Source organism: Maylandia zebra, linkage group LG7 (assembly GCF_041146795.1).
Source record: "Maylandia zebra isolate NMK-2024a linkage group LG7, Mzebra_GT3a, whole genome shotgun sequence".
Classification (NCBI taxonomy): Eukaryota; Metazoa; Chordata; class Actinopteri; order Cichliformes; family Cichlidae; genus Maylandia; species Maylandia zebra.
In genome coordinates this window covers 31,234,408-31,260,768 of record NC_135173.1, presented here as the reverse complement: position 1 = coordinate 31,260,768, position 26,361 = coordinate 31,234,408, and the positions used below count along the sequence as shown (strand labels likewise).

The 26,361-nt window shown below is 41.5% G+C and overlaps 2 protein-coding genes across 7 annotated transcripts; both read right to left on the bottom strand.

The window, feature by feature from the left end:
* Positions 1 to 24: 24 nt before the first annotated feature.
* ugcg (UDP-glucose ceramide glucosyltransferase) lies at positions 25 to 11,725 on the bottom strand. The gene is made up of 10 exons (XM_014409710.3): positions 11,316 to 11,725; positions 6,102 to 6,246; positions 5,725 to 5,827; positions 5,509 to 5,610; positions 5,310 to 5,422; positions 5,050 to 5,228; positions 4,887 to 4,973; positions 4,430 to 4,537; positions 2,587 to 2,665; positions 25 to 2,128 (listed from the first exon to the last, which is right to left on the bottom strand). The coding sequence occupies exons 1-10, from the start codon at positions 11,411 to 11,413 to the stop codon at positions 1,958 to 1,960; spliced, it is 1,185 nt and encodes a 394-aa protein (XP_014265196.1). The 5' UTR covers positions 11,414 to 11,725; the 3' UTR covers positions 25 to 1,957.
* Positions 11,726 to 14,351: 2,626 nt separating this feature from the next.
* Positions 14,352 to 21,875, bottom strand: LOC101479172 (molybdopterin synthase catalytic subunit). Of its 6 annotated transcripts, none has more exons than XM_004561873.3 (5): positions 16,180 to 16,319; positions 15,898 to 16,009; positions 14,790 to 14,946; positions 14,566 to 14,689; positions 14,352 to 14,478 (listed from the first exon to the last, which is right to left on the bottom strand). In XM_004561873.3, exons 2-5 carry the CDS (start codon positions 16,007 to 16,009, stop codon positions 14,371 to 14,373), a joined length of 501 nt encoding a protein of 166 aa, XP_004561930.1. In that variant the 5' UTR covers positions 16,180 to 16,319; the 3' UTR covers positions 14,352 to 14,370. The 6 variants fall into 6 exon arrangements, 3 of the variants coding, with proteins under 3 accessions (XP_004561930.1, XP_076742352.1, XP_076742353.1); XM_076886237.1 differs by having other exon boundaries at positions 14,566 to 14,679; XR_013099443.1 differs by lacking the exons at positions 14,352 to 14,478; positions 14,566 to 14,689 and adding exons at positions 16,398 to 16,536; positions 21,706 to 21,875 and having other exon boundaries at positions 14,920 to 14,946.
* Positions 21,876 to 26,361: the final 4,486 nt, after the last annotated feature.

The following is a 26,361-nucleotide window of genomic DNA, read 5'->3' as shown; positions in this document are numbered from 1 at the left end:
AGCCTGTCACAAAACACTTACAGATTTTAGGTTGAGATAAAACTTTATTGTTCCTATCGTGACACAGTTGTGAACTGTGATTGGTCTGTTCCACATTAGATAAGTCTTTAGAAAAAATAAACAACAACAACAATAAACAAACATGATTCATCTGACTGGCCACGAGGGTTCATCCGACAGAGTGATGTCATCAACCAAACCGCAAGTGGCTACGGTAACAGCTAAACGCTAACATTGAGCTTAAAGAAACACTTTCTCTCACATCCTCACACACATACACAGTGTTCAGACTGAAAACTTCAGAAATGTGGATTTTTGGTCATTTTTTTTTTTTTTTTTAACATTAAGAGAAATTCTTGAAATGCTACGACCGTTCCTTACAAAAAATACTGGAATTCATTCAGTGCTAGATTCCCAAGTGTTTTCCAGGGTCAGAGATTAAATCAGGGGAGAAAAAGACATTTGAGCTCCCAGAAAAGTTATTGTCTCATTTGGTAATTTAGTTTTTTAATTAAGACAACTCTTTTCCCACTGTAATTTTTTTTTTGTTTCTGGATTTTACTCAAGAAGACAACAATCCCTTTAGAAGTTTTCTAATCTTTTCAGTTTAAAATTTAGATCAATTTTATACTTGTGTTGTTTTAACAATTTAAAATGAAATGGCAAAGAAATATTTAATTTATTTTTATTTTTAATAATGATGTGCATCTCACATCGGACTAAAGAGTATTTTACCGTTTATGGGTTTTGCAGCTGAACTGATGATTGAACTTGTTGATTTTGTGACAATAATTTGTCACGTTTCCGTACCTTTGCACCTTCACAATGACAAAATAATGACATTCTGACGATTTCATTTCATTACAAGGATTTTTTTTCTTCAAATAACTTAATGATGAATTAAGAGAAAACTTCACTTGTTCATTGTTCACTTCATTTTTTTTCCTAAACGACAGTCAGCGGCCTCAAGTCCTTCAGCTGCTCATGTTTGCATTTTTTTTTATGTTTATCCTAAAGCTGCACAGATTTTATGGACAGAAGCAAAAACCAAGCAGCTGCTTTCCTGTAGTGACTCACAAGGCTCAGAAGCTGAATATAATTCACCTTTCACGTAAAGATGATTCCGGAGCTGAAGATTAGTTTCAGCTGAAGTCTCTTCATGACTCCAGAACCAGAACTGGACGACTTCAGCTCATCCAGTCAGAACCACCCAGGACAGATTTTCCTCTTTTATCCAAAAGGTTTTTTTTGTTTGTTTACTTTTGTAAAACAATGGAAACGGATAAAAGTCGTGATAATCAGAAGGTTTCAGATATTTTACTCTGAAAACAGCACAGTCCTCCAGCTCCAGCTTTTCAAAAACCACCGAAGAAGAGAAGGCTTTGCAATAGAAAAACAGTGAAAGCTGACTCTTGTTCTTCTGATATGTGAATGTGACGAATGTCACATTCAAGTTTGTGCTGCAGTCTCAAATTAAGTAGTTTTTTAAATATCTGACAGCACAGAGGACTTTCAGAGTAAAACGTCTGCTCTCGTTCATGCCTATTTTATGCCCGTCAATACCTTCCATGCAAAATAATATCAGCCAATCAGGTGGGAGTATTGTGTAGTCCTCTGTCCTGATTGGCTCACGGTCGTCCTGTTTTCTTGCTCTGATCAGAGACCAGATGATTCAGTGCATGTGTCGCTCACATATTTCCTTGCTTCCTGCTCTCTCATTGGCTTGTTCTGGCGTCTTTCAGCTTTTAGCACCAAAAGAAAGATAAATAGTTAAAACACGCACACACACAGACACACACACGCACGCTCATGTGCACACGCACACATGCACACTCTTCAGTTTTTCCTCATAAAAAAAGAGAAAAACAAAAACAAAAACAAACATCAGTCTCTTCCTCTCCTCGCTGTAATGAGGAGGTGAGGGTGGAGGGGCAGATGAGGCCCGTCACCGAGGTAACTAGACATCGAGGATCTCCTCAGCGGTGCCTCCGCAACGTAGCCGGTAGCGTCCAGTCCTCCAGCTGATGGTTGGGTCCCACAGAGCCGACAGGAAGATCTGCACCGCCATCGACTCCCTGATGAACCAGGCGACTGCAAAGTCGAGCTTCGAGAAGCACAGAGGGCCGCCCTGTGGTGATGTCATCAACCAGTAATCAGTCACACTTTTAAAAAAAAAAACTCCTTATTTTTCAATTTCATTTAAATTTATTAACTTTCTTACATTTGTTTGTATTGTTTTTCATTAAAAAAAACAACAACTTTTAAATCTAAACATTTTTACGATTATTTATTGAACTGAACCTTCAAATATTTTAATCTTTTTGTTCCAGTTTTTAATGTTTTTATTTTTTAATTGGCTTAAGTTTTTTTTTTTAATTTAATTAACCTTACTTACTAAACTGTCATCTTTTCTATTTAAAGGAAGAAAATTAAGACAACATTCATATTTTTCATATTATTATTAAATCAATCGGAAAACATCAGTAATTGGCAGCTTCATATTTGTGTTTCTGAATTCTTAAAAATGAAAAAGTAATTGTTGTTGAAAAAAAATATTCCTTTTAAATTAGAAGTATGTGATATTACCTGGACCCCGGTCAGCTGAATGTAGTCAGATATAAACCAGGCGAGACAGTGACACATGAAGAACACCATCATGTCCCATCTAAAGCACACACACACACACACACACACAGATCAATATACAGTGGGGCAAAAAAGTATTTAGTCAGCCACCGATTGTGCAAGTTCCCCCACTTAAAATGATGACAGAGGTCAGTAATTTGCACCAGAGGTACACTTCAACTGTGAGAGACAGAATGTGAAAAAAAAATCCATGAATTCACATGGTAGGATTTGTAAAGAATTTATTCGTAAATTAGGGTGGAAAATAAGTATTTGGTCACCTCAAACAAGGAAAATCTCTGGCTCTCACAGACCTGTAACGTCTTCTGTAAGAAGCTTTTCTGTCCCCCACTCGTTACCTGTATGAATGGCACCTGTTTGAACTCATCATCTGTATAAAAGACACCTGTCCACAGCCTCAAACAGTCAGACTCCAAACTTCGCCATGGCCAAGACCAAAGAGCTTTCGAAGGACACCAGGAAAAGTATTGTAGACCTGCACCAGACTGGGAAGAGTGAATCTACAATAGGCAAGCAGCTTGGTGTGAAGAAATCAACTGTGGGAGCAATCATCAGAAAATGGAAGACATACAAGACCACTGATAATCTCCCTCGATCTGGGGCTCCACGCAAGATCTCATCCCGTGGGGTCACAATGATCATGAGAACGGTGAGCAAAGATCCCAGAACCACACGGGGGGACCTGGTGAATGACCTGCAGAGAGCTGGGACCAAAGTAACAAAGGTCACCATCAGTAACACACTACAACGGCAGGGAATCAAATCCCGCAGTGCCAGACGTGTTCCGCTGCTGAAGCCAGTGCATGTCCAGGCCCGTCTGAAGTTTGCCAGAGAGCACATGGATGATACAGCAGAGGATTGGGAGAATGTCATGTGGTCAGATGAAACCAAAGTAGAACTTTTTGGTATAAACTCAACTCGTCGTGTTTGGAGGAAGAAGAATACTGAGTTGCATCCCAAGAACACCATACCTACTGTGAAGCATGGGGGTGGAAACATCATGCTATGGGGCTGTTTTTCTGCCAAGGGGACAGGACGACTGATCCGTGTTAAGGACAGAATGAATGGGGCCATGTATCGTGAGATTTTGAGCCAAAACCTCCTTCCATCAGTGAGAACTTTGAAGATGAAACGAGGCTGGGTCTTCCAACATGACAATGATCCAAAACACACCGCCCGGGCAACAAAGGAGTGGCTCCGTAAGAAGCATTTGAAAGTCCTGGAGTGGCCTAGCCAGTCTCCAGACCTCAACCCCATAGAAAATCTGTGGCGGGAGTTGAAAGTCCGTGTTGCTCGGCGACAGCCCCAAAACATCACTGCTCTCGAGAAGATCTGCATGGAGGAATGGGCCAAAATACCAGCTACTGTGTGTGCAAACCTGGTAAAGACCTATAGTAAACGTTTGACCTCTGTTATTGCCAACAAAGGTTATGTTACAAAGTATTGAGTTGTATTTTTGTTATTGACCAAATACTTATTTTCCACCCTGATTTACGAATAAATCCTTTACAAATCCTACCATGTGAATTCATGGATTTTTTTTTCACATTCTGTCTCTCACAGTTGAAGTGTACCTCTGGTGCAAATTACTGACCTCTGTCATCATTTTAGGTGGGGGAACTTGCACAATCGGTGGCTGACTAAATACTTTTTTGCCCCACTGTAGTTTCTCTGGATGATGTCCAGGTGATAAATGTTTAACCTATTTTTTGGTGATTGAGGCTAAAGAACAATAAACGCCCAGTCAACCAATGACCTCATCCCTGTGTGGTCAACTGTGTACCTGAACACATAATGAGCGGCCCAGCCGATGATGAGACTGGCGAGGAAGCATTCGGAAACAGGCTCAAGCACGGTGCCGGGAAGCATGTTGATCCTCAACTTCGTCCACCTGCAGACATAAAACTTGATTAATATCAGCTGCTTTGAGGATTCAGGTCAAAGAGGAGATTCAGAATTATGAGCTATGGTCCAACAGCTACAACCACTCTTTAGTCAAAAGCCCACGCCCCTAATAACGCTGCTTATAACTAATAATAAAAACTAAATGCTAATGGCTTATTGTGAAAAACAAAACAGGTAAGAAATTAAAGAACACAATAAATGTAAATAAAATTATGTCTTGCTGCAGGTCATGGACCAAAAAAAAAACCAAAAAAAAAAAAAAAAAAACAGGCAAAATGGAGGGAAAAACATTTAAAAACCATCACTAATCAATCAGTAATGAGTACTGAGGTCACCTGATCATGCGGGACTGGAACTGGCCAATGGAGTAAGATCCAGAATTCTGCAGCGCCACCTGTGTCGCCATGGAGAATTTCCAGCCTCTGCAGAGAGATAGGATAAGTGTGAAGTGAAGCTCTGACAGCAACATCGACAGGGTGCTAATGTTAACGTGCCAACCTGTCAGCAATAGCTTTAGCCATGAAGTAATCCTCAGCAATGTACTGGGCGAAGGCGACCAATCCGCCGGCCTGATCCAGAACATCCTTCCTCATCAGACATGACATACCCGTCACGCACTTTATCCCAGTCACATTAGCCGAGATGTATGAGCGGGGGTGGGATGTCCCAAAGTACACCTGGAAACAGGTTAGTGTTAGCATTTGTTAGCATCAAGACAAGTAAAGAAAATAATTCCCATTACATTAGTGTGACTTTACCTGTTCCAGTGTGGCAGCGAAGCCTTGGCGGTCGGCAACGTACGGTAACCCATGTACCAGTCCCACCTTCTCTGTCATCTGATTAGTCATATCTGTCAGGGTGTCCGGTTTCACTGCAACACACAAACACAAAGGGAGTTAGCTTTAGAATCAACAATGAAAACAATGATAGCCATCACATCAGTGGTGAAGAACTGACCTCTGATGCCACTGTCGCAGATCCACACCAGGCCATATTTAGCTCCTTCGTAGCCCGGCATCAAGTTATTGATCTTGGGGTTAATTCCAACTTTCTTCCCTCCTGAGAACCAGAGACATCACATGCTAATGTTAGCTGCTAACAGATGAAAAACATGTAAGAAAAAAAAAAAAAAAGAAAAAAAAAAAAGCATAATTTAAAGTAATTTTTTCTCACCAATGAATAATCGAGCGTCTACATTCGGGTATTTTCCCAACAACTTTTTGCAGACGTCAACAGCTGGATCGTCTTGATCCTGAATGCACAGCAGGATTTCAAACTGTAAAACCAGATGTTTCAATTAGTCTGAGAAGTGGTACAACAGCAGACAGATGTTTATTATTGGAGCTCAAAGGTTAGTAAATGTTACAGGGTAGACTGAGGCAATGGAAGGTCAGTCTGTGGAAGGACAGGGATGGTAGCCCAGGACAGTGGGATGGTAACTGGGACTGTAGGGTGGGACAGTAGGAGTCTTGGTAGTCAGGCAGTCATGATAGGTTAGCTGGGGGGAGTACTAAGGGGTAATTATCTGGGTTGGGAGTATTTGGCTTCACCTTTGGGTAATCCAGTGTAAAGAATGTCTCCAGGTTGGAGATCAGGTTCGGGTCAACTCCTTTTAGTGGCTTCAGCAGAGAAACTCCAGCTAGCTGCATGAACGGCTGTTTGACCTCTGGTCTTTTCTTGTGGAGGTGAAGACGTCTGAAAGAAAGAGGTCAAAGGTCAGCAGGTAAAAATCAAAGAAACATTTGAAAAAACAAACAAATAAAAACATTATTTAAAGAGAACATCATAACCAACATATTTTAAAATCTATTTTGAGTCTCTGGGTTTATCAAGAATGGAAAATCTGCAGCACCTGGGTGAAAAAGTTCCTGTTAGCATAATCTGACTGTGATGTATCACTGGGCTAAAAAAATAAAATCATTCATTCATACAGATTGCGTTTTATCTAACGGGTGACCTTTGATTTATTTCAGTGTTTTATTTTATTATTAGGAAATCAGTTTGGCCAAAGGAAAGGTAAAGATTTATAGCTCCAGGTTCTATTTAACTTTATTGTTGTACTGGAAGTAGGGCTGTGCGATATGACCAAAATCTCATATCCCGATATAAGAATTCTATCATCCTGATAACGATATAAATCACAAAAATGTAACATTTTCTGTAAATTCTGTGAATCTCAGGCAGCTCGACTTGCATGAAGTGTTTCCTGCTGCAAGTCATGTAGCTGGAGTCGAGTGTTTTAACCGACGCATGAAACTATACATTTTTAGACATAAGTTGTAACGGCCGCCGTTTTCTTTGTGAGTATTTATTACACGGCGTGCTGTGGAGAAAAGCCTGTTCTAACGTTTGAGTCTACGGTTTAGTTTTTAGCACCTGCCGGCTCTTTTTTACTTCTCATCTGTAAATAATCTGCTCTTTCACGTGATTCAGTTTATTTTGAAAAGTCTCAACAGGATCTTGAGCTTTATGTGAAAGGTTTATGTGGAACATAAAGAAGCGGACACGCGACGCTGTTACCGTCGTTGTTGCTAACCACAACGCATAAAAACAGGCGCTTGTCCGTCTCTAGTGTGGTTATATTAAATATAAGAGAAAGAGAGAACTTTAAGAAATTAATATAGCCCCTACAGTGACCACCAAAACGATGAAGAAATATTGCCGTAAACAGTTTATTTTGCGACACCACGAAACAAATGATAGCGTAAAATGAAACGATAGACGTTTTTATATCGTCATCTGATATATATCGTTATATCGAACAGCGCTAACTGGAAGGGAGCTAGTATATTTTCCTGTGTCAGACCTGCTCCAGCAGCTTACTTTAACTATTAAAATTAATGCAAAGTGTTCTGATCCAGGGAGGACAATGATGGCCTTTTAACTGGAAGCACAAACACGATATCCAGACTGAGGTTTTCCTAGTGAGCTCAAACTAAGCCTGTTAAGAGATTTTAGTTACTAAAATAAAAACAAGAACCAGACTTCCAAAGAAATAAAAACTGGGAACTAACTGAACCAAAAACACATTTACAAAATTAGAAAAACAAATTGAAATGAACTTTGTAAAGGACACAAAGAGTTCCTCCCTTCACATCACAGCGTTCAGCGATCCTGTAAGAATGGAGTGGTGAAAAAAAGCAGGTGGAGGTGTCTGTATTTATATTAATGACAGATGGTGCAACAGCTACACACTATCATAGTGATGTTCTGTCCTTGTCCTTTAGACCCATCTATGGAGATTGTAAAGTTTTTTATAGCTTATTTATATTAATCAGAGAGCAAATACTTGGGCTGCAGCAGAGATAAGATACGGTTAGGTAAGTAGGTTACCAAATGTTGTTTCTAATACCCTGTAAACTCTACTGAGGAACTTCAGAGCATCCTACCAGAGAGGAGAGGGACCTGGATTTATATTTTAGCAAATATAAACAAGGCACTACAGGGTTCAGAACACTTCTCTACACACAGCCGCTTAAAACCAGCAAACCTGAGCTTCAATCAGTGAGATAAGAATAATGACAGTGCACTGTCTCACAGAAAGCTACGGCATCTTCATAGGCTCTACAGTTCTCTTTTGATAAGGGAAAGTTTTGACACAACATAGAGATTTTTAAAAGATAAACTATGGGTAGCTGGAGAAGTAAAAGCAGAAACGAGGAAGCACAAACAAGCTGTCTGCAGGGGAACAAAGGCGACTCGCTTCTTTCTCCTCAGAAAGAGGAAATTAGACAATAAACAAACAGATTTCAACACAGACCATAGTTGATATTGTGGAACAATCCTGGCCAGGAAGTAAATGTAAAAGCAGAGGAAGTTTCTCAGACTTTTAAAATTATTAATATTCGAAAAGCAGCAGGAGTGAAAGAGGGTCTTCTTCAGTCGCCTGTTCCAAATCTGATTCATAAGACCTCATATTTGAGGTTCATAAGAACATTCATAAGACCCATCGAGTTCCCAGAGCCTGAAAGTCCTCATTAACAGTTCCTGTACCAAAAATATCAAAAGCACAGGCCATACAGGAAATGCTCTTTTACATGTACCGCACAAAATACACAGTCATCTCGACCAAACCTGTGTGTGCCATGTTTCATCTGCATTTAGTAAGAGCACATATCAAAGGCTGCACAGCACAATCATCAGATGTGCTCAATCCTTTTTAGCTGACTGATCACTGCACGTTAGAGTGAAAGCTGCAGTATCATCTGTTGCCACGACGGCCCTCCGGGGTGTACTGCAGTACATCTCCATTCATTACTCTGTGAATGCAGTACATTAACTCATCTGAAGTCTTTAATTTACTGAAGGTGCAATGATTGGTGGTTTGATGAGAGAAGATGAAACAGACTTTGTTACTCTGTGTTTTCTCCATTTGAAAACAGAAGAGATAATTTTTGCTTTTAGAGCGAGCGGGATGGCTTTGAGTCATTTAGAGAAGGATTACAAGGTTTGTACTTGATGTGGAGATGGTTGGAGGTGGACAGAAGTACAGAGTGTGTTTTGTGCAGACCTTAATATGTCTGTAAACACTGCAGGTTAGGAACAACATGGTATGATGCAACTCTGGGAGTTCCAAGTGCTGGAAAAAGATGTGACATCCTCAACAATGTCTCACACCCTCCTCATGGTGAATATATCCTCTACCATCAGGACGGAGTTACAGGGCACCACCCTTACAAACGCTTCACACCCAGAGGTCTGTGGTACAGGCGTCACTCGCACATAGCTGTGCATAGAAGCACTTTCTTGCTGTTGATATGTTTATCTGACAGTCAATATCAACATTTTATCGAACCACTCTTTCTGTCATGCTTAAAAGCTCCTTTTTACTCCTAAGTGATACAGTTCATTTAGATTAAAATATGATTCATTTTCTCTCAGCTTCTGTCAGTGATGCTTTCTGTCAGCTCAAGGCATCACTTTAGGTTTAAACTATGTGATGAAGGAGTTTAGCTGGTGTTTTCCTGTGAAAACACTGCCTGTGAGACAAAAGGCTCTTCATGAGAGTCCGTTTCACATAGGCTGCTTCACTCGTCATGCTGACATTGAGTATACGTCCTGTTAATGGTCATGAATAAGACCAAAGGCAGTGACTGTCTGTTTGATCCAAGGATAAGAGTGAGGGAAAGGCGATCAAGGTGAAAGCACATGGCTTTGCTGTCCTTACAGATAATTTTATGTTAAGATAATAAACAAACTAGCTCAGCTTTTAATTAGCCTTCCCAATTATTTCATCCTCATGTTATCTGTATAGATTCACATGTTGTCAAAGTGAACATATAACTTTATTTTCTGGCAATACACATCTTTAGAAGAGCGCATGTGTGATGTGTCATTTTCATTCCAAATATTAATCCCATTGAAAGCAGGCATGAATGCTGCAGTCCTCCCTACATCTTCCAGGGAAGTGTGAACGTGTTGAACACACTGTATGTATGAACATACTGTGACAGATTCCCGGATTTCCAAGAAACTTTGGAAGCATGTTTACCTCCAACAGTTCCACATCCTTGTGCAGATCAACTCGCGTTATCTTTCACCTTTAACAGCCAACTAAAACACATCTCCCATGTTTGTTTGAAGTATGCTCCAATTTTCTTTCCCTACTGAAAAAAAGGAAGCTGTCACATGACTTCTTAAGAATTTCAGGGGAAGCAAATCTCACAAAACCTTCAGTAAGTCAGCTGAGCTGCTTTTTGCTCTTTCAAAGATCTGGAGGGGTTTAAAAGAAACTTCTTTAAGTTTTCTAATCTTTACGAAAACCCGGCAAATTAAAGGGTTTAAATCCTAGACTGCCTGGAACTTTTACTATAGCGGTGGAGATGAACGAACCATGTTCAGACCAATGAATAGGAGCCTAAACTTTAAAGTCCATTTACAGGATATGTTGTTTTGTTTTGTTTTTGCCAGGTCAGGTGCTGCTATAAGACCTGCAGCATGAATTCACTCTGTTGAGTCCAAATCATTAAAAAAAATTTTAAGCTGCAAAGATAAGTTCCACAAATTCCACAGCACCAAAGCCCATGCTCATTTTCAGCTTCCCTTATGGTGCTGCACAAAGGTATGGCTTCTATGTACGATGCTTATCTTCTGTCCTACTAAAAGTTAACTGATTTAGTCATGCTCTGTGTACAGAAGTATAAACATGACCAAAAACATAGAAATTCATGGAATTAAAAAGTAAAAGATAAAATGGGTTACAGCCGAATTAAACAACGGCTCACAACACTTAAATACAACACTAAACATACACTCCATAATGTAAGAAAAGCGGCTGCTGAATGAAAATTCTAAAATCCTATTTTAATTAAGTGAGATTCTGCGTTAAGAGGAAGCAGGAAATTAGGTGCGTAATAAGCTACAGAAACGTCACCTAAACATCTACCGCCATTTAAAATGTTCTGTACGATGAAATACGGTTACTTCAGGTTCCTTGTTATCGATTCACGGTTTATAAAACTATAATTAATGACGTGATTTAGTTAACTACCACCTGAAAGGACCGCAGTAACCGGAATATCCCGTCCGAGCTAACATTACCCGGCTAGCGGTAACCAGGAAAACGCCCAAGAGCTAACCGTCCAGGCTGCAGGTTCACCTCCTGTCATACATCCACAAACCCGTCCCCAGGAGCAGGGGGTCGGCTTATTTCCGAGTTTAACCCCGTTCACACATAATCACACGGGGACAGACAGAAATAAAGGAAGGAGCTGTGCCGAGGCTAGCTGTTAGCAATGTTTAGCCTCGCTCCGCGATGCACTCACACATAGATGATGGACATGAAGTGCATGAGCCACAGCACGAAGAACAGGATGAAGCCGAACACGGCGAGGCCCTGCATGGCGAGGTCCAGCAGGGCCATGGCTGTCAGCGGAAGCTGCCTGGGAGGTGGGCCGGCTGGAGTCACACGGGCTCGGGATGGAGACGACCAGATGAGCGGCCACGGAAGACAGGGAGAATCCGGCTGTTTCCGCGACTTTGGCGTGTTTAGGCTAACCGTTGCACTTCCGGATCACAGCGGAGGGTGTCAGGTGGCTGCCCGAGAAAGGAGCTCCGATAACATGGCCAGAGCAGGGTTCGGCCCGGTGACGGTAGTCTCCCAGTATCAGTGCAGACTTGGAGGGTTTGACAGTCAGCAGACCGACTCTTGGTCAGCTGACCGGAATAGCGGAGGGTTGGGGGATAAAAACTGTTACCAGACTTCCGGGACAATTTCAAAGTAAAGCTGTTCATTTAAAAACATCAAACGCATTAGTTTTTACTCGTTGTTGTTGGTATTTTTATTTAGACTTGTAGTTGCTGAGCTGTTACATTTAACCTAGCTTTTCTACTTCCTTGAGCGCTTTTATTTGTAGTAACATCTACTGAAAAGTTAATCTAGTTTATTTTTTTTGTTCCTGGTTGTGTTTCCTGTTTTGAGTTGCGGAATTCGGGAATTTCCCATTTTAGGGGTAACTAAAGTTTGTTTATGGTGTTTTAGCAATCATAATTATTTATTATAATGGTTTCATATTGTTGTTCTGTTTAATTTCTATCTCTATAACTTAACAGAAATAACTAAATCCAAACATTGTCCACTGTTTGCTTCAGAAACATCTAATTTATTGCTGAATCGTTTTATACATCATTCATATGGGGCATGTTATCCTCTGAACATGTTAAGAAAAAAAGAGGTTAGATAAAAGGTGCACGATCATTTAACGGCCAACGTAAAGGCTCCTGTGAGAAGCAGGCATGTATTAATTGATCAGGTTAGTTACAGCAACCCAATGCTTGCTTCATTTTCCTCACCCATTTAGCAATGGGTGAAATGAGAGGCGATGACCTATGGAAACCTTTTCTTAAAAAAAAGAAAAAAAAGAAGAAGTAGTCTAGTTTCACCTTCATCAGGTGACTCAACAGGTTCAGAGCCTGTTGAGTTTGATCACCTGAGCAGGTAACTCGAATGTCTACTAGTTTTCACACACAGCCAGTGAAGGAAAGAGTGAATCACTGAAGGGTAGAGATCAGGTTTCGTTTGAGGAAACATAAAAATTTAAAGACACAGAAATGTTATCTCCTGCTTTCTGCTGAAATTGTAATCCCTAATTTATATTCCCTGCATTTTGTTGTGGAGCAAACGTCTCTACTCACGTAAAGGAAACACAAGCATCAGTTTAACATGATCTGGAACGTAACACAGTGACATAGTTACCCCCAGTAGAAGACAGATTAACCCTCTTGAAACACCTCTGGGCACTTATCATGGCGGTATTAAAAGAAACTGAATTGGACATAACTGAATACACAAATGTAATATTCTGTCCAAAAATAACATCTTAAGAGCTTTTTTCTTCCCTGGAACTCGACCTCTTACCATGATTCTGACAGAGGTTTCAATTTGTTTTTCCTGTATTTATAAATATCATAAAAACTGCTCCACTGTGGTAAAATGCAGCTGGTGTGCTGTATGCTAGTGTGAGCACCAGCTGTTGTGCAGATTTATTATCTGCTTCACTGTTACACGCTTTACTTCATGTCCTTTTGTTTTTATCTCTGGTGACCACGTGCTCTAGATTTCTTAAGCTTCTTGGATGACGTCGTTGGTTTTACAGGAGATTTTATTGTTTGACACAATCGCAAACATGATTCACATGCAGATACACTCCGCCTGTTAGTCATCATGATCTTATCTCACTGCAGGAGTGCCTGCAGGCACAAGAATGGTTCTTTTAAACTTGCCACAATTAATATTTCCCTTGCTGAGTCAAACATTCAGACCTTCTACTGTCTTTATGGTCTCTTGGTTTCAGAGGTGACGACTGATATCAGGTCATTTTTTATGCTTTTTGTTTGAGAAACCAATTAATCTACGATAAATTCAATCATTCACGTCACACGTGAGTATTTGTAAAATGTTTTTACGAAGCCTGCGTCGCGTCTGTTTGACGCCCGATAACGAGGACAGGAAACATCTTCAGATTAATCAGCAAACTGACAGGAACAAATCTTCACCTCAAGGCACAGCAGTTCACATCTTATCAGATTTTCAGCCTTTTGTCCTCTCTCTAGTTCACGTTCACCACTCGCAGGAATTCTTGGTTCATATTTTGTGCGTGAACCAGACGCCCTGCTTCCTGCTGGAACACCAATACACCAGACTGACCCTCCTCCTGTGGACTACAGAGAAATCTTTCAACCTGTGTGCTTGCCTTCATCCAGAGGAAGATGATGCTTTTCAGTTTAATCTTAACTGCAAAGTTCAGATTGAAAAATTTACCACCAGAGGGCAGCATTTTATCAGCAGGTGTGCGTACTGTTTTTTTTTTTTTTAACCTTTATTACATCTTCAGATCCTCCGTCTCCCCAAGATTTACTTTTCCCAGCCTTCCACTGTAGATACGAATATAATCTAATAACTCACGTGGTTCACTCAAGGTTACACAGATTTAACCTTAATCACTGCTCCACCTTGTGGTATAAATTGGTATCACACCAAATGACAGCACAGACATGCTTTTACCTTCAAGATAACACACAGATATTTTGGACACTAAGTTTTACAGCAGTTTTTTCTTCATGTTCTGATGATGGTTTTTAGTTCATTTTGGAAGATTTTACAGCATTCATACATTTAGTATCTTAGGGGGAAAAAATCTATGTGACCGTCAGACTCAGTCAATACAAAAATACAAATTTAAAACATTTTAAGCTTTACATGATCATTAGTTTTTTGAAATATTGTGTTTTAAATGAAGAGAATTAGAGTTAAACTCAAATGGTCTAAACATATAATTATGGCTCCGCCCACCACAAGTATCTGTGTTTTATCACATTTTTTTATTTAGGTTTTCCCTCAGACAATGTGTTTTCTGGCGGTTTCTTCTGATTGGACCACGAACACTCAGCGTTCTCCTTCCAGTTCACCTCCTGTGTGTCATAAACTTCCTGTTGATCACAAGCACACAATCAATAATCAATAATCATTGACATGATGTGTCGATCGCGCTGATCAGACTGGCTCCGAGGTATCACCTTCTTCCAAATGGGGACATTAGCCTTCAGCTGGCTGATGCAGTGCTGGATCGCCTGCTGGCCGTCATGGCGGTGAGGAGATGAGATCGCCATGACAACACTGGTTTCGCCCACCTTCACCCACCTGATGGTGGAAGCTATGTGTCATATTTTTTATTTAAGTTAAAAACTACAAATGTAACACCAGCGTGGCCCCGCCAACCTGCCACATTTAGCGTCCTCACCCGAGCCTGTGGTGGACGCAGATGTGTGTCACGCTTTGCCAGCGCGCTCTGATGTCAGCACACAGCTTGTTGAACTCTGATTGGGCCATGGGCTCATATGCCTCGTACTCCAGTCCAACCACCTTCCTGCCGTCTGCCTCGTCCTCGCGGGTGGTACCTGTGTACACACATAGCACGCACAGGCGCATGCACAAATTTGTATAGCCAGCAATGTGAGGACTCATGTCTTCCCCTCATCCACACCTGGTCCTGAACCACTAAACAGCTCTTTGTAGTCTGACACACAGTGAGGAGGAGCTTGATCTCAAAAGGACGACTCATTGCTGTGACTGTTACTGGTTATTGATCTGCTTTAACAAACCTCTATATTATTTTTTTTAAACTTTAAATACAAAACACTAATAATATCTTTGAGAAATACTTGTAGAAAATATTAAGACTGAGCAGGAAATCTGACTGTCATGCTTCAGAAATAAAAGCTGAGTATTTTAACCCTCCGGGGTTGACGTACTCACCAGCGTGTCCAAATCAAACAACAGATTTAAAATGACATAGCAACAAGATGTTATTATTAAGTAAAGTATTTTTATCTGGCTTTTGCAACAGTTACTCCAATTATTGTACAGCATTACCCTGAAGTGTTGTAGTTTAAAAGAAAATAAAAGAAAACATACTTTGTTTTGAAAACAAAGTAACTAGAAGAGCTTCCTAAAATAATGGAACTGCAGCTTTGTCCTCAAATGTTTTTACTTTACCTTCTTTCTTAAATACTGGCATTTCACACAATTTTACATGAAATGTTGAAATGCTGTATTGGAACATTAAATAAAAATTCAGCTTTTGTTTTTCTAAAATGCCTTTACACAAATTTGAGTAGTTATAAGAAGTAAAATTTTAAATATTTTATCAATATGCTAGATTTTCTTTTCCTCTCCAGCATTTGACACTTTACATCCCCATCCTATATTAAATATATCACTTTCCCCTTTATCAAATGCTTCTGACTTATTTTCCTCTAAAATATTTAAAAATAAAAGAAACGTGCCATATTGCTTCTTGATGCATGCTCAGTCATCCAGGTAAGTAAATAAAGTAAATGGGAACAAACCTATAAATACTGAAATGGCTCCACACGAAGGGCTGCTGACAGAGTCGACCACTTCCTGCACAGACAGCCAATCACGGCTCAGCTTGAAGACATCGCTCAGCTCCTTCGACATCTTTGAAAAGAAATGGTGGTTTAGATCAAACTTGTTGACTCTTTATCATTAATTTATTGGATTTAAAGTCACAACAGGAAAATATGCTTTGATTTTTAAATTGTGCAGTGAAGCAAGAGCAAATACCTGACATGGACCTTTTTCTTGATCTCTGATCAGTAATTACTTACAGTCTCAAGTCTCTTAGCCCCCGCTAAGCGGCGGCACTACGGCGACTTCGTCTCCGTCTCCCAGAGTCAGCACCTGGTCGCCGATGGGAACGTACTCCTGACGCACTGCCAACACGACGCCGTCCTGCAGCTCGCACAGTCTGGACACACAAACACTTGTTAGACCTTGATTCGTCTTCACACGTATGTTCATGTGCGCTTTTTTTTTCTTTTTTTACCTTGGGTGCCGCTGTAGCAACAGCTTCCAAAGGTCGTGGCTGCTGATTGGTGTTGGCACAGCAACAGTCTTCTCTTCCTTCACACCTGCCAGCTCAACGCTTTTCGCGAAGTACAACACGCACACCTGAAGGAGAAAAACTATGAATCCATCAGATTATTTACCGTTAAACAGTGAGTTCTGAGTCATTCTCAGGGTTTCAAACTTCCTGTTTCCTGTGTGGAGTTCGTGTTATATTTATTTATCTGAAGCTTTTGTGTCAAAAATGTGCTTCATAAATAAAACAGGAGCTTCATTAAAAGATGTTTTTCCATCACATGAAGCTGTAAATGGAATTTGCCAGCTCAAAATGAAGACTTTCTTAAAGATACTGTGATGTAACACTGAGGCTACACGTCCCAGGAAACCATGAACAGGAACACTTAACAAACGTTTGGGAAATCTGTTCATTAATCTATTTATTGGAGACTAAACATCAAAAAGCTTCAGGATCAAAGCATTTCTAATATTTTTCCGATCATCAGCGTGTACATTTCTGCTAACACGGGAAAACTCAAACTGCTTCCTGTTTGTGTTTGGAGACATGATGAAGACTTCCTCCTCCTACTCATCATCATCATCGTGACAGCTGATACTGAATAATGATGATGGAAGATATTGATATCAAAGTCAGCTTTGAACCACACAATTCTGACTTTTGGCAGTTTTTTTGTGTTTTTTTAACATTTTAGTAAATATTTATTTATTTTTTGTTTTTTAACCAAAAACTGTCATTCTGAATTTATTACATACTTTATCCCCCAAATACTAAATAAATATTTTTTGAGACTTTTGTGATTTGGTTCCCTTAAATACCCTCTTAACTCATCAATTCTCCAGATTTATTACAAATTCTGAGACTTTCGCTAAAGAAGCATCATAAAAACATAAACGGGGGTCAAGGCCCATCCAAAAAAGTCACTGTGGCCTTCAGCTGATTTCTAATGATACCCTTCAACTGTAAATCACATGAATTCATACAGTTTGGTCATGAAAAAACTTAAACGCCCACAGAGTTAATGCAGTGTAAGCTCAGTTGAATTTGTAGTAACCAGCATGAGTGAGGAGGCCAGAGTGGCTGGGCCTGTGCAGCCCAGACTCTGGGAAATACCCGTCGTGTCTCTCTGAAACTGAAGAGGTCGTTCTCCAGCCTGTGCAGCTCATCTTAAAGCATGACAAACTCAAACACTGCAAAACAAATGGACACGTGTTGGGAATTTTCTACCCTAAACGTCAGCTTTACACCTGTGGCTACAACTTAAAGAAGTCCAGACGCTTTTCTTTGCAAGCTCCTTTGACTACGATGACCTGGATGACTGAGAACCTTCTCAGACATATTGCCGTACATTTTTGGAGGAACACCCTTCAACTGGTGCGGGAGTATGAAAGGGAATCAAGGAAACTAGCGGATTATAGGAACCATCTCCGTTTCAACCTAAGATGCAGACAAAGCAGAGTTGTTCCTAAGAGCCTGCGCCTTGGATCCACTGTCAGGGGATACAGAGCAGACTTGATTCTACAGAGAGCACAAAATCACTTTTTAAGTGAAAGGATAAGACAGGTCCATTTCACCATAGATGCCCTCCAGATCAAGATCAGCCAGACTCTGCAGGAACTGGAAACCCTTCTACCCTCTCCAATCTTAGAAGAGGTTTACAAGTTTGTGGACAAGGCTCAGCGGCCCCAATATTCTGAAGGAAAAGAAAGACAACGCAGGACATTTCACACCTTGCTTTCAAAAACACACACTCCTCATTCTGAACCTACACAACCCAGAGAAGAAAACACACCTGATGCCAGTCAGGAGAAATGGGTTAAGAACTTTTCAGACAGGATTCTCACTGAACCTGAAAAGAGAGTATTAGCCAAAGGACTCAATTTTGCCATTTCTCCACAACAGTTGCCCATAGTGGACCTCATCACAGCCACAGAATCTGCCATACGGATTAATAAATTATCACAGACAGAAGCAGAGCAAATCAGGATGAAAGTCTCAGCCACGCTCTCCAGTGCCAAAGTCCCTCCATCCAACCTCACAATACAGGAAAAGAAGGCCGTCACTTCCCTGAGCAAAGACCACAACATCACTGTTTTACCAGCTGATAAGGGAAGATGCACCATGGTCCTAAACACTACAGATTACCATACAAAGATCACTACTCTCCTCAGTGACAACAATACCTACGAAGCCCTAAAGCGAGACCCCACAAGCAGCTACAAAAAGAAAGTTATAGCTTTCCTTCAAGACTTTGAAAAGGACAAAATTATTGACCGCCTTACATATCACCGCCTTTACGCAGGGGATGCCATACCCTGCATTTACGGACTTCCTAAGATCCACAAGGAAGCTGTCCCACTCAGACCCATAGTCAGTAGCATAAACTCAGCCACTTATAACATTGCAAAACACTTTGCTACCATCCTTGCTCCTCTCGTGGGGAACACCCCACACCACATCAAGAACTCCACCGACTTCACCGACAAGGTCCAGAAACTTACCCTGGATCCAGATGAAACCATGGTGTCCTTTGATGTAGTCTCTCTCTTCACTTGCATACCCACCACGGAGGCCGTGGAGACTGTCAGAAAACGACTACAAGAAGACAGCTCCTTGGAGGACAGGACACTCGATCAGATTTGCACACTGTTAGACCTCTGCCTTACCACAACATACTTCAAATACAACAAAGGCTTCTACAGACAAAAACATGGCTGTGCCATGGGCTCCCCCGTGTCACCTATTGTAGCCAACCTTTACATGGAGGAAGTGGAAAGGAAGGCTCTTGGCTCTTTCAAAGGAAGAGTACCCAGCCACTGGTACAGATATGTAGACGACACCTGGGTCAAAATCAAAACACAAGAAGTGGAATCCTTCACTGCGCACATTAACTCTGTGGATAAAAACATCAAGTTCACCAGGGAAGACACAAAGGACGACTGTTTGCCTTTCCTGCACTGCGCTGTGGACATTGAAGAGAATGGCAACCTCGACATCGAAGTTTACCAGAAGCCCACACACACGGACCAGTACCTCCTCTTTGACTCCCATCACCCTCTGGAACACAAACTTGGAGTAATTAGGACCCTACACCACCGGGCAGAACATGTTCCCTCTAAGCCTGAAGGGAAAAAGAAGGAACACACACATGTAAAGGAAGCACTCAAAACATGCGGTTATCCTAATTGGGCGTTCTTAAAGTCAGCAAAGAGGCACAGAAAAGAAGACCAGACACCAGCGAGGGAGGATAAGAAGGACAGATGCAACAACATTGTCATCCCCTATGTGTATCAGAGAAACTCAGGAGAGTTTTCTCCAAGCATGACATCCCGGTGTATTTCAGACCCAGCAACACGCTCAGACAGAAACTGGTTCACCCGAAAGACAAAACGCCAAAACACAAACTTAACAATGTGGTGTATGCTGTACAGTGCAGCGAGGAATGCTCAGACCTCTACATTGGAGAGACCAAACAGCCACTTCACAAGCGCATTGCACAACATAGAAGAGCCACCTCCACAGGACAAGACTCAGCAGTCCATCTGCATCTTAAGGATAAAGGACACTCTTTCGAGGATGCCAATGTTCACATTTTGGACAGAGAGGACAGATGGTTTGAAAGAGGAGTGAAAGAAGCCATCTATGTCCACTGTGAGCAACCATCTTTGAACAGAGGCGGGGGTTTACGACACCAACTCTCTGCCATCTATAATCCAGTTTTGAGATCCCTTCCCAGACGCCTTAACGCCCACTCACATCCTGGGCCATCTGACCTCAGGAATTCGCATGATAAGGTGGGGCCAGGTTTCACAATGAACTCACCCGAAACTCTGGCTGATTGGGACCCACACCCAGTTTCACACCTTGGCTCAGGCGATTAGAGGATCATCAGGGGGTCCTTTTGTCCCTCTGTGGGGGGTTACTCCCACTAGGTTTATATCTGGGACTCTCCACCATTTGACCTTAGAACTGAAGAAGCTTCTCGGATGAGAGGTGAAACGTCTTCAAGCAACTTAAAGAAGTCCAGACGCTTTTCTTTGCAAGCTCCTTTGACTACGATGACCTGGATGACTGAGAACCTTCACAGACACCTGTGGCTACATTTCTCTGAGGTGTACTGTGTATACATCTTTGGTTACATACTGGTTTAAAGTAGCTTGTTTATCCTTAAATAAGCCTGTAAATTTGACCCAGAGTTCAGGTTTAGTAATCATAAAGGACTGTAATCTTTAAACTGTGATTGCTGACCCCTTTTTAAAATAATACAATAATAATAATAGTAAAGTCCCCTTATCCAACCCACCCTTTAAAGGGGCTCTGGTGCTGATCCTGCAGAATGTCTTTTAAAATTACATTTAATCACAAATGAACCTGAAAATTAAAGTTAAAAATCACATTAGGCCTTTGTTGTTTACCGAAACTGTTACAGACGTGTTTATTCATTCAGTGCGGCTCGCATCTGAGCATGCCTCATTCTACTGTATTCACTCCTACACTCTCGTATGTTCAGCAGCAGGAGGGAGGACAGAGCATGGAGGTATTCAGGAGACGCATGTTGCTGGAAGTTAGCAAACCGGTATTTAGGTCAGATTCTTCATTCAGCTCAGCAGATACCCAACACTTATGGTTCTTATTCTACCGACAATGGGAGAATAAATCACTTTAATGCCTTAGATGTTTTTAAATATTAGAAATGGTTTAAATATTAATGACAGTTTTCCTTAAAACCATCTAAAAACTCGTTAAAAATACAAATGTTACAACTTTTTACCGGATATGTTTTTCCCCTCAACATGACCTGATAAAATACTCAAACTAATTTTGTGTCTTTATCCTTTTAATCCTCTCCCTTCATCTCCAGATTTCACCATCAGCGCAGACCTGCAGACACACGGAGGACAGACACCACCGCAGGTGTGCTGGCTGAAAGGGGGAGGAGCCTTTTGGAGGATCAAGTTTGACCTTTCGTTGTTTGATTAACCTTTTCCTGCTGATCAGCCATGGCGCCCTTAGTTCGCCTCCAAAAGTCCGTTTGAAAAACATCAAATCTGAACATTTTTCATCCCAAACATACGTTTCAGTCTAAACACCGCTGATGACGTCATCGTGACATGAGCCGGAGTTCGGCTTCGGTTTCCGATCACATGTCTGAGTTTTGTTTGAATGTTTGTTTCCTGCAGCTAGTCTGAACTTCTGTTTCTCTGACAGGTAAATGTGATACAGTCAGCGTGGTGTAACGTCAGAAAACTCGCACAGGTGAGAAAAGACTCACCTGCGCAGTCATGAAGAAACGTGCAGAGGTCAAGCATGTGAGGAAGGTTTCCAGCTGTCGGTGAGCAGCAGGAGACAGGAACGCGTTTGCTTTCTGCAACTTCCTCTTCAGCTTCATGAGCGGTCTGCAAACAGCACAGAGCTGCAATGCTGCCACCTGCAGGTGTAGATGCGAACATAGAGCTTGTCCTGATGGAGGTGCTGTCTCTAAAACAGCAATAAGGATAATTATTAGGCCAAATGTAAATAACAAAATAACTTTACAACTTAAAGTAAAATTGGGAAACGTAAAGTCTGGAACAAGTCTTTATATTAAGGGCCATCAGTCAAACAATATTGTTTTGTCTCTGGGCCTAAACAGCGCCTTGTGTGTGACGTCTTCTTTTTGCGCATGCGGCCGCTTTGAGGGTTCACACAGGGCTCAAGACTAACCTTTTGCTACGGTTGCACTGGTGCACTGGCGCACCCAAATTTTTTAACCACATCGCTTAACACCGCAGTTTTACATGTGCACTTTTTTGTGGGGAAAATTGCTGTCCATAAAGACAATATTGATTTATAAATGATTAATTAACAATCTTGTGCTTGTGCATTGGCACTCTTTGATAATATTGTGGGTAATGTTAAACTTATTCCTCACGTCGGCCTCCTCTGACGACCTGTTTGCTGCTGCCTGCCGCTAAAAAGGCAATGGGGAGAGGGGACACTTGGGGAGTGCATTTATCGCAGCGTATAATGTGGTGGAAGCAAAAATGCGTCTGGACGCTTTTCTTTTCAAGATCCTTAGACTACGATGACCTGGATGACTGAGAACCTTTACAGACAAAAATGCAAAAGTAAGAAGGAATTCATGAGGATGTTTATCAAATGTGAAGCGTAGTTTGCTGCTGGTTCAGTGAATTTTGGTTGGAGAGAGACAAAACCTGCTGCTCAGAAGCTAGCCCAAAAAGAGTATAGCGTGGACCCGACGCACCACAATCAGTGAGCTGTCGGCTTTCAGCCCCGACGGCGTGTCCGTGTACGGCCATCGGGTGAGAAAGCCGAGAAAGAGAAAGGTAATTCTGATGCATCGGGTCCGCGCTCTGTGTTTACGTCCTTGTGCAGAATCCATTTACCTGCTCTCATTTACTGTTTGTTGAAATTGTTTTGTGAGCTTTAACCTGAGATTCTGGTGTTTCTGGCCAAATACATTATATTTAAAAGTCAATTCAGGTTTTAATGAATCGATATGGCTTTATTTAAGTTACTCACCTCTCTATCTGCCTGCACTTTCAACTGGACCACGGCCAATCAGAGAGGTCCCACCCCTGACTATCTTTGATTGGTTTAGACCACGATAGGGGCACAATGTGTGTCTGCTGTTGACCACACGGAGACTTTCAGAGTCTTTTGTTTTTCTTTTTTTTTACTCGAACATTTGGTTGGACTCTAGAGCCCTGTCACACTAGAGCACGTTTGCTGTCACATTTTATTTGTAGTGTGAACAAGCAGACAAAAAAAATCGGATTTGATCAAAAAATCGGAATTGAGCATTAAGACCTGCAGTGTAGCCTAAGACTCATCATAATTCTCTGTATTAGAGCTCCTGAGATCCCGAGGAGTCCTTGGACCAGATACAGCATCCAGGCACTCATCCCAGTTTGGCGTGCCTGGAAAAACCTCCAAAGGAAGCTCCACCTTTCACCTGAGCACCACATTAATCCACCTTCAGTGTTAAGATGCTGAGACTCTTCAGCTACCTCGCTTCAGGCAACTTCTAAGACGTGGAGGGCCATTTACCAGTAAATAAGTCATGTGCAAAATATGTTTACTCTCCCCCACTATTCACAAGAAAAGCCCTGCCTACTGCTAACTGGAGAAATTAACACTCACTGCCTTATAATATTTATTTATTTATTTTTGTGTGTCTAATTTTCACAGCGCCTCCCTGCAGATTTGAATCTACTCTGAAAAGTCAAATCAGATTGTCTGAAGTAAAAAGGAGGCAGAGGTATTGATAACCATTTATGTAGATTAGAAATTTCACTTGTATATAGTAAATAGTTCCCCCCACACACACACTTTTTCCTTTTGTTGCGTGATATAACTCTAACTCACCTTTTCTTGCTGACCTCTGTGCTTCTGTAACACGAGTGAGTTTTGCCTGTGTGGCATTAAGTCTACATCTATCCTCTATGCTTGTTTCTGTCCAGCAGAGGGCGCTGACAGGTCAATGCAGCAGCTAAACTCTGTGGAAATGAACACCAGGAGAAAAGTAGCAAAACCACAGCCTGATCACAGGTTAATTTCAGAGTGCACAGATAGATGAGGACACTGACAGACCTCTACGTGCCTGTTGGATCATTAACTGGCTGTAAATATGTAATCATGTATGATGCATGTTGTTGTAGACTAAATATGCTCAGACTTGACAGAGGTGGTGGTTTACGACACCAACTGTCTGCCATCTATAATCCAGTTTTGAGATCCCTTCCCAGACGCCTTAACGTCCACTCACATCCTGGGCCATCTGACCTCAGGAAATCACATGAAAGGGTGGGGCCAGGTTTCACAATGAGCTCACCCGAAACCCTGGCTGATTGGGACCCACACCCGTTTCACACCTCGGCTCATGTGATTAGGTAGAGGATCATCAGGTCCCTCTTTGGGGGGAAACTCCCACTAGGTTTATATCTGGGACTCTCCACCATCTGACCGTAGAACTGAAGAAGCTTCTCGGATGAGAGGTGAAACGTCTTCAAGCAACTTAAAGAAGTCCAGACGCTTTTCTTTCCAAGCTCCTTAGACTGCGATGACCTGGATGACTGAGAACCTTCACAGACGCTCAGACTTGACCTTCAGAAGCAGAGCTGAGGTTTCTGACAGAACCTGAATTGAAGAAGACAAAAGTCTGAAGAAGTCAAAGCTCAGTAACACGCAGAGTATAAAGAGAATTTTATTGTTTCATTCTATTTATTATTTAGCTTGGCTCTTCATCGTAAAACCCATTACAGACAGAGAGTAGAAAACTATAAACCACAAATGATAAAGATCTAACAACAAGGCAGCAGCACGACTATGAAACTACTTCATTACTTCATGAAGTAAAACAGTAAATAACAGCAAGACAAAAACACAAACATATAAACAATAATCAAAACCTGAGCCAGATGAGCAGAGCTTAAAGAAACTTTTACTTTACAGGAACTGACTTCAGCCTGAAAGACGTTTTTACAATAAACCACAGTCCAGTTTTCTTTCTTGTCAAGAACAAACACAGAGCTAAGAGGTCTTTAAGAGGTTGCAGATGTGAAAAAAGAACAACTATGTCGACGTTTATAAGCCTCCATTTTCTTCAGTGTTGCTTCATTTTAACCACACATCAAAGGAAAACTGACACGTGGTTAAGAAACGAGAAGGTGTTATTTTTCAGATGAAGCTTCCTTCACTCACTTTGGCCTTTAACACAGTTTTTCTGTTCAGAGATTTTCCCTTGGGCTTCACAAACAGGCAACAATTCTGTGTAAGCCAAACTGTGTCCCTAACCCAAGATGGAGGGCGATGTTAATCATACATGCCCACATATATGAAAAAGTTTTTACTGGTTTTTATTACCCCAACACAACTACTCTAAAAAGCAGAAACACGCACTTAAAAGAGCTGTCAGCTCCTCAAAGTGCATGTGTCGGCTAAATAACAGGTTAAATACACCACATCATCTCTATCAAAGTCAGCGTTAAGCCTTTATTTAGGAAAACTTCATCATAAAACAGTTACTGTCCACCTCCTGCTGCGGTGGGCACAGAAATCTTTGTTCTGGCAGTCGTTCCCGTGACACTGTCCCTGTAGCAGGGTCCCTGTGTCAGGTGTCTTTTTGTTTGCTGTCACCATGGTTGAAGCTCGGTAATGCTGCTAACCTTCACAGACAGCAGAACATCATCTCTGTAAGGTCAGGTCACAGAGCACACAGACAGACACAGGTAAAGCGTGTCAGGGTGGAGCAGGTAATTGCACAGCAGGGCAGGGAGGAGGAAACAAAGGGGAGTAAGAAGCAGAAATCACTGCTCACTGATATTTAGTTAATCTTCTTCTTTCTGCTCCTTTCAGGGATCGCCACAGCAGCTCATTTGCGCATTAAACAACAGCAGCACTTTTAAGCTTGATCAGCTGTTGTTAGAATTTATTTAATATTAATTTCTAGTATCAGCTGATGTTTGCTGGAGCCACAGCTGTAAAAGCTGCTGGTCATGATATCAGTTTGAATATGTGGTGAGAGGGAAACATGAAGATGAAACCAGGAGATGTCCTTACTGAATCATCAGAGCTGTGATGGAGAAACAGGTTTACCTTTTAGGTGACATGAATGATATGTCTGTGAAGGTTCTCAGTCATCCAGGTCATCGTAGTCAAAGGAGCTTGCAAAGAAAAGCGTCTGGACTTCTTTAAGTTGCTTGAAGACGTTTCACCTCTCATCCGAGAAGCTTCTTCAGTTCTAAGGTCAAATGGTGGAGAGTCCCAGATATAAACCTAGTGGGAGTAACCCCCCACAGAGGGGGTTACTCCCCTCAGCAGTCCATCTGCATCTTAAGGATAAAGGACACTCTTTCGAGGATGCCAATGTTCACATTTTGGACAGAGAGGACAGATGGTTTGAAAGAGGAGTGAAAGAAGCCATCTA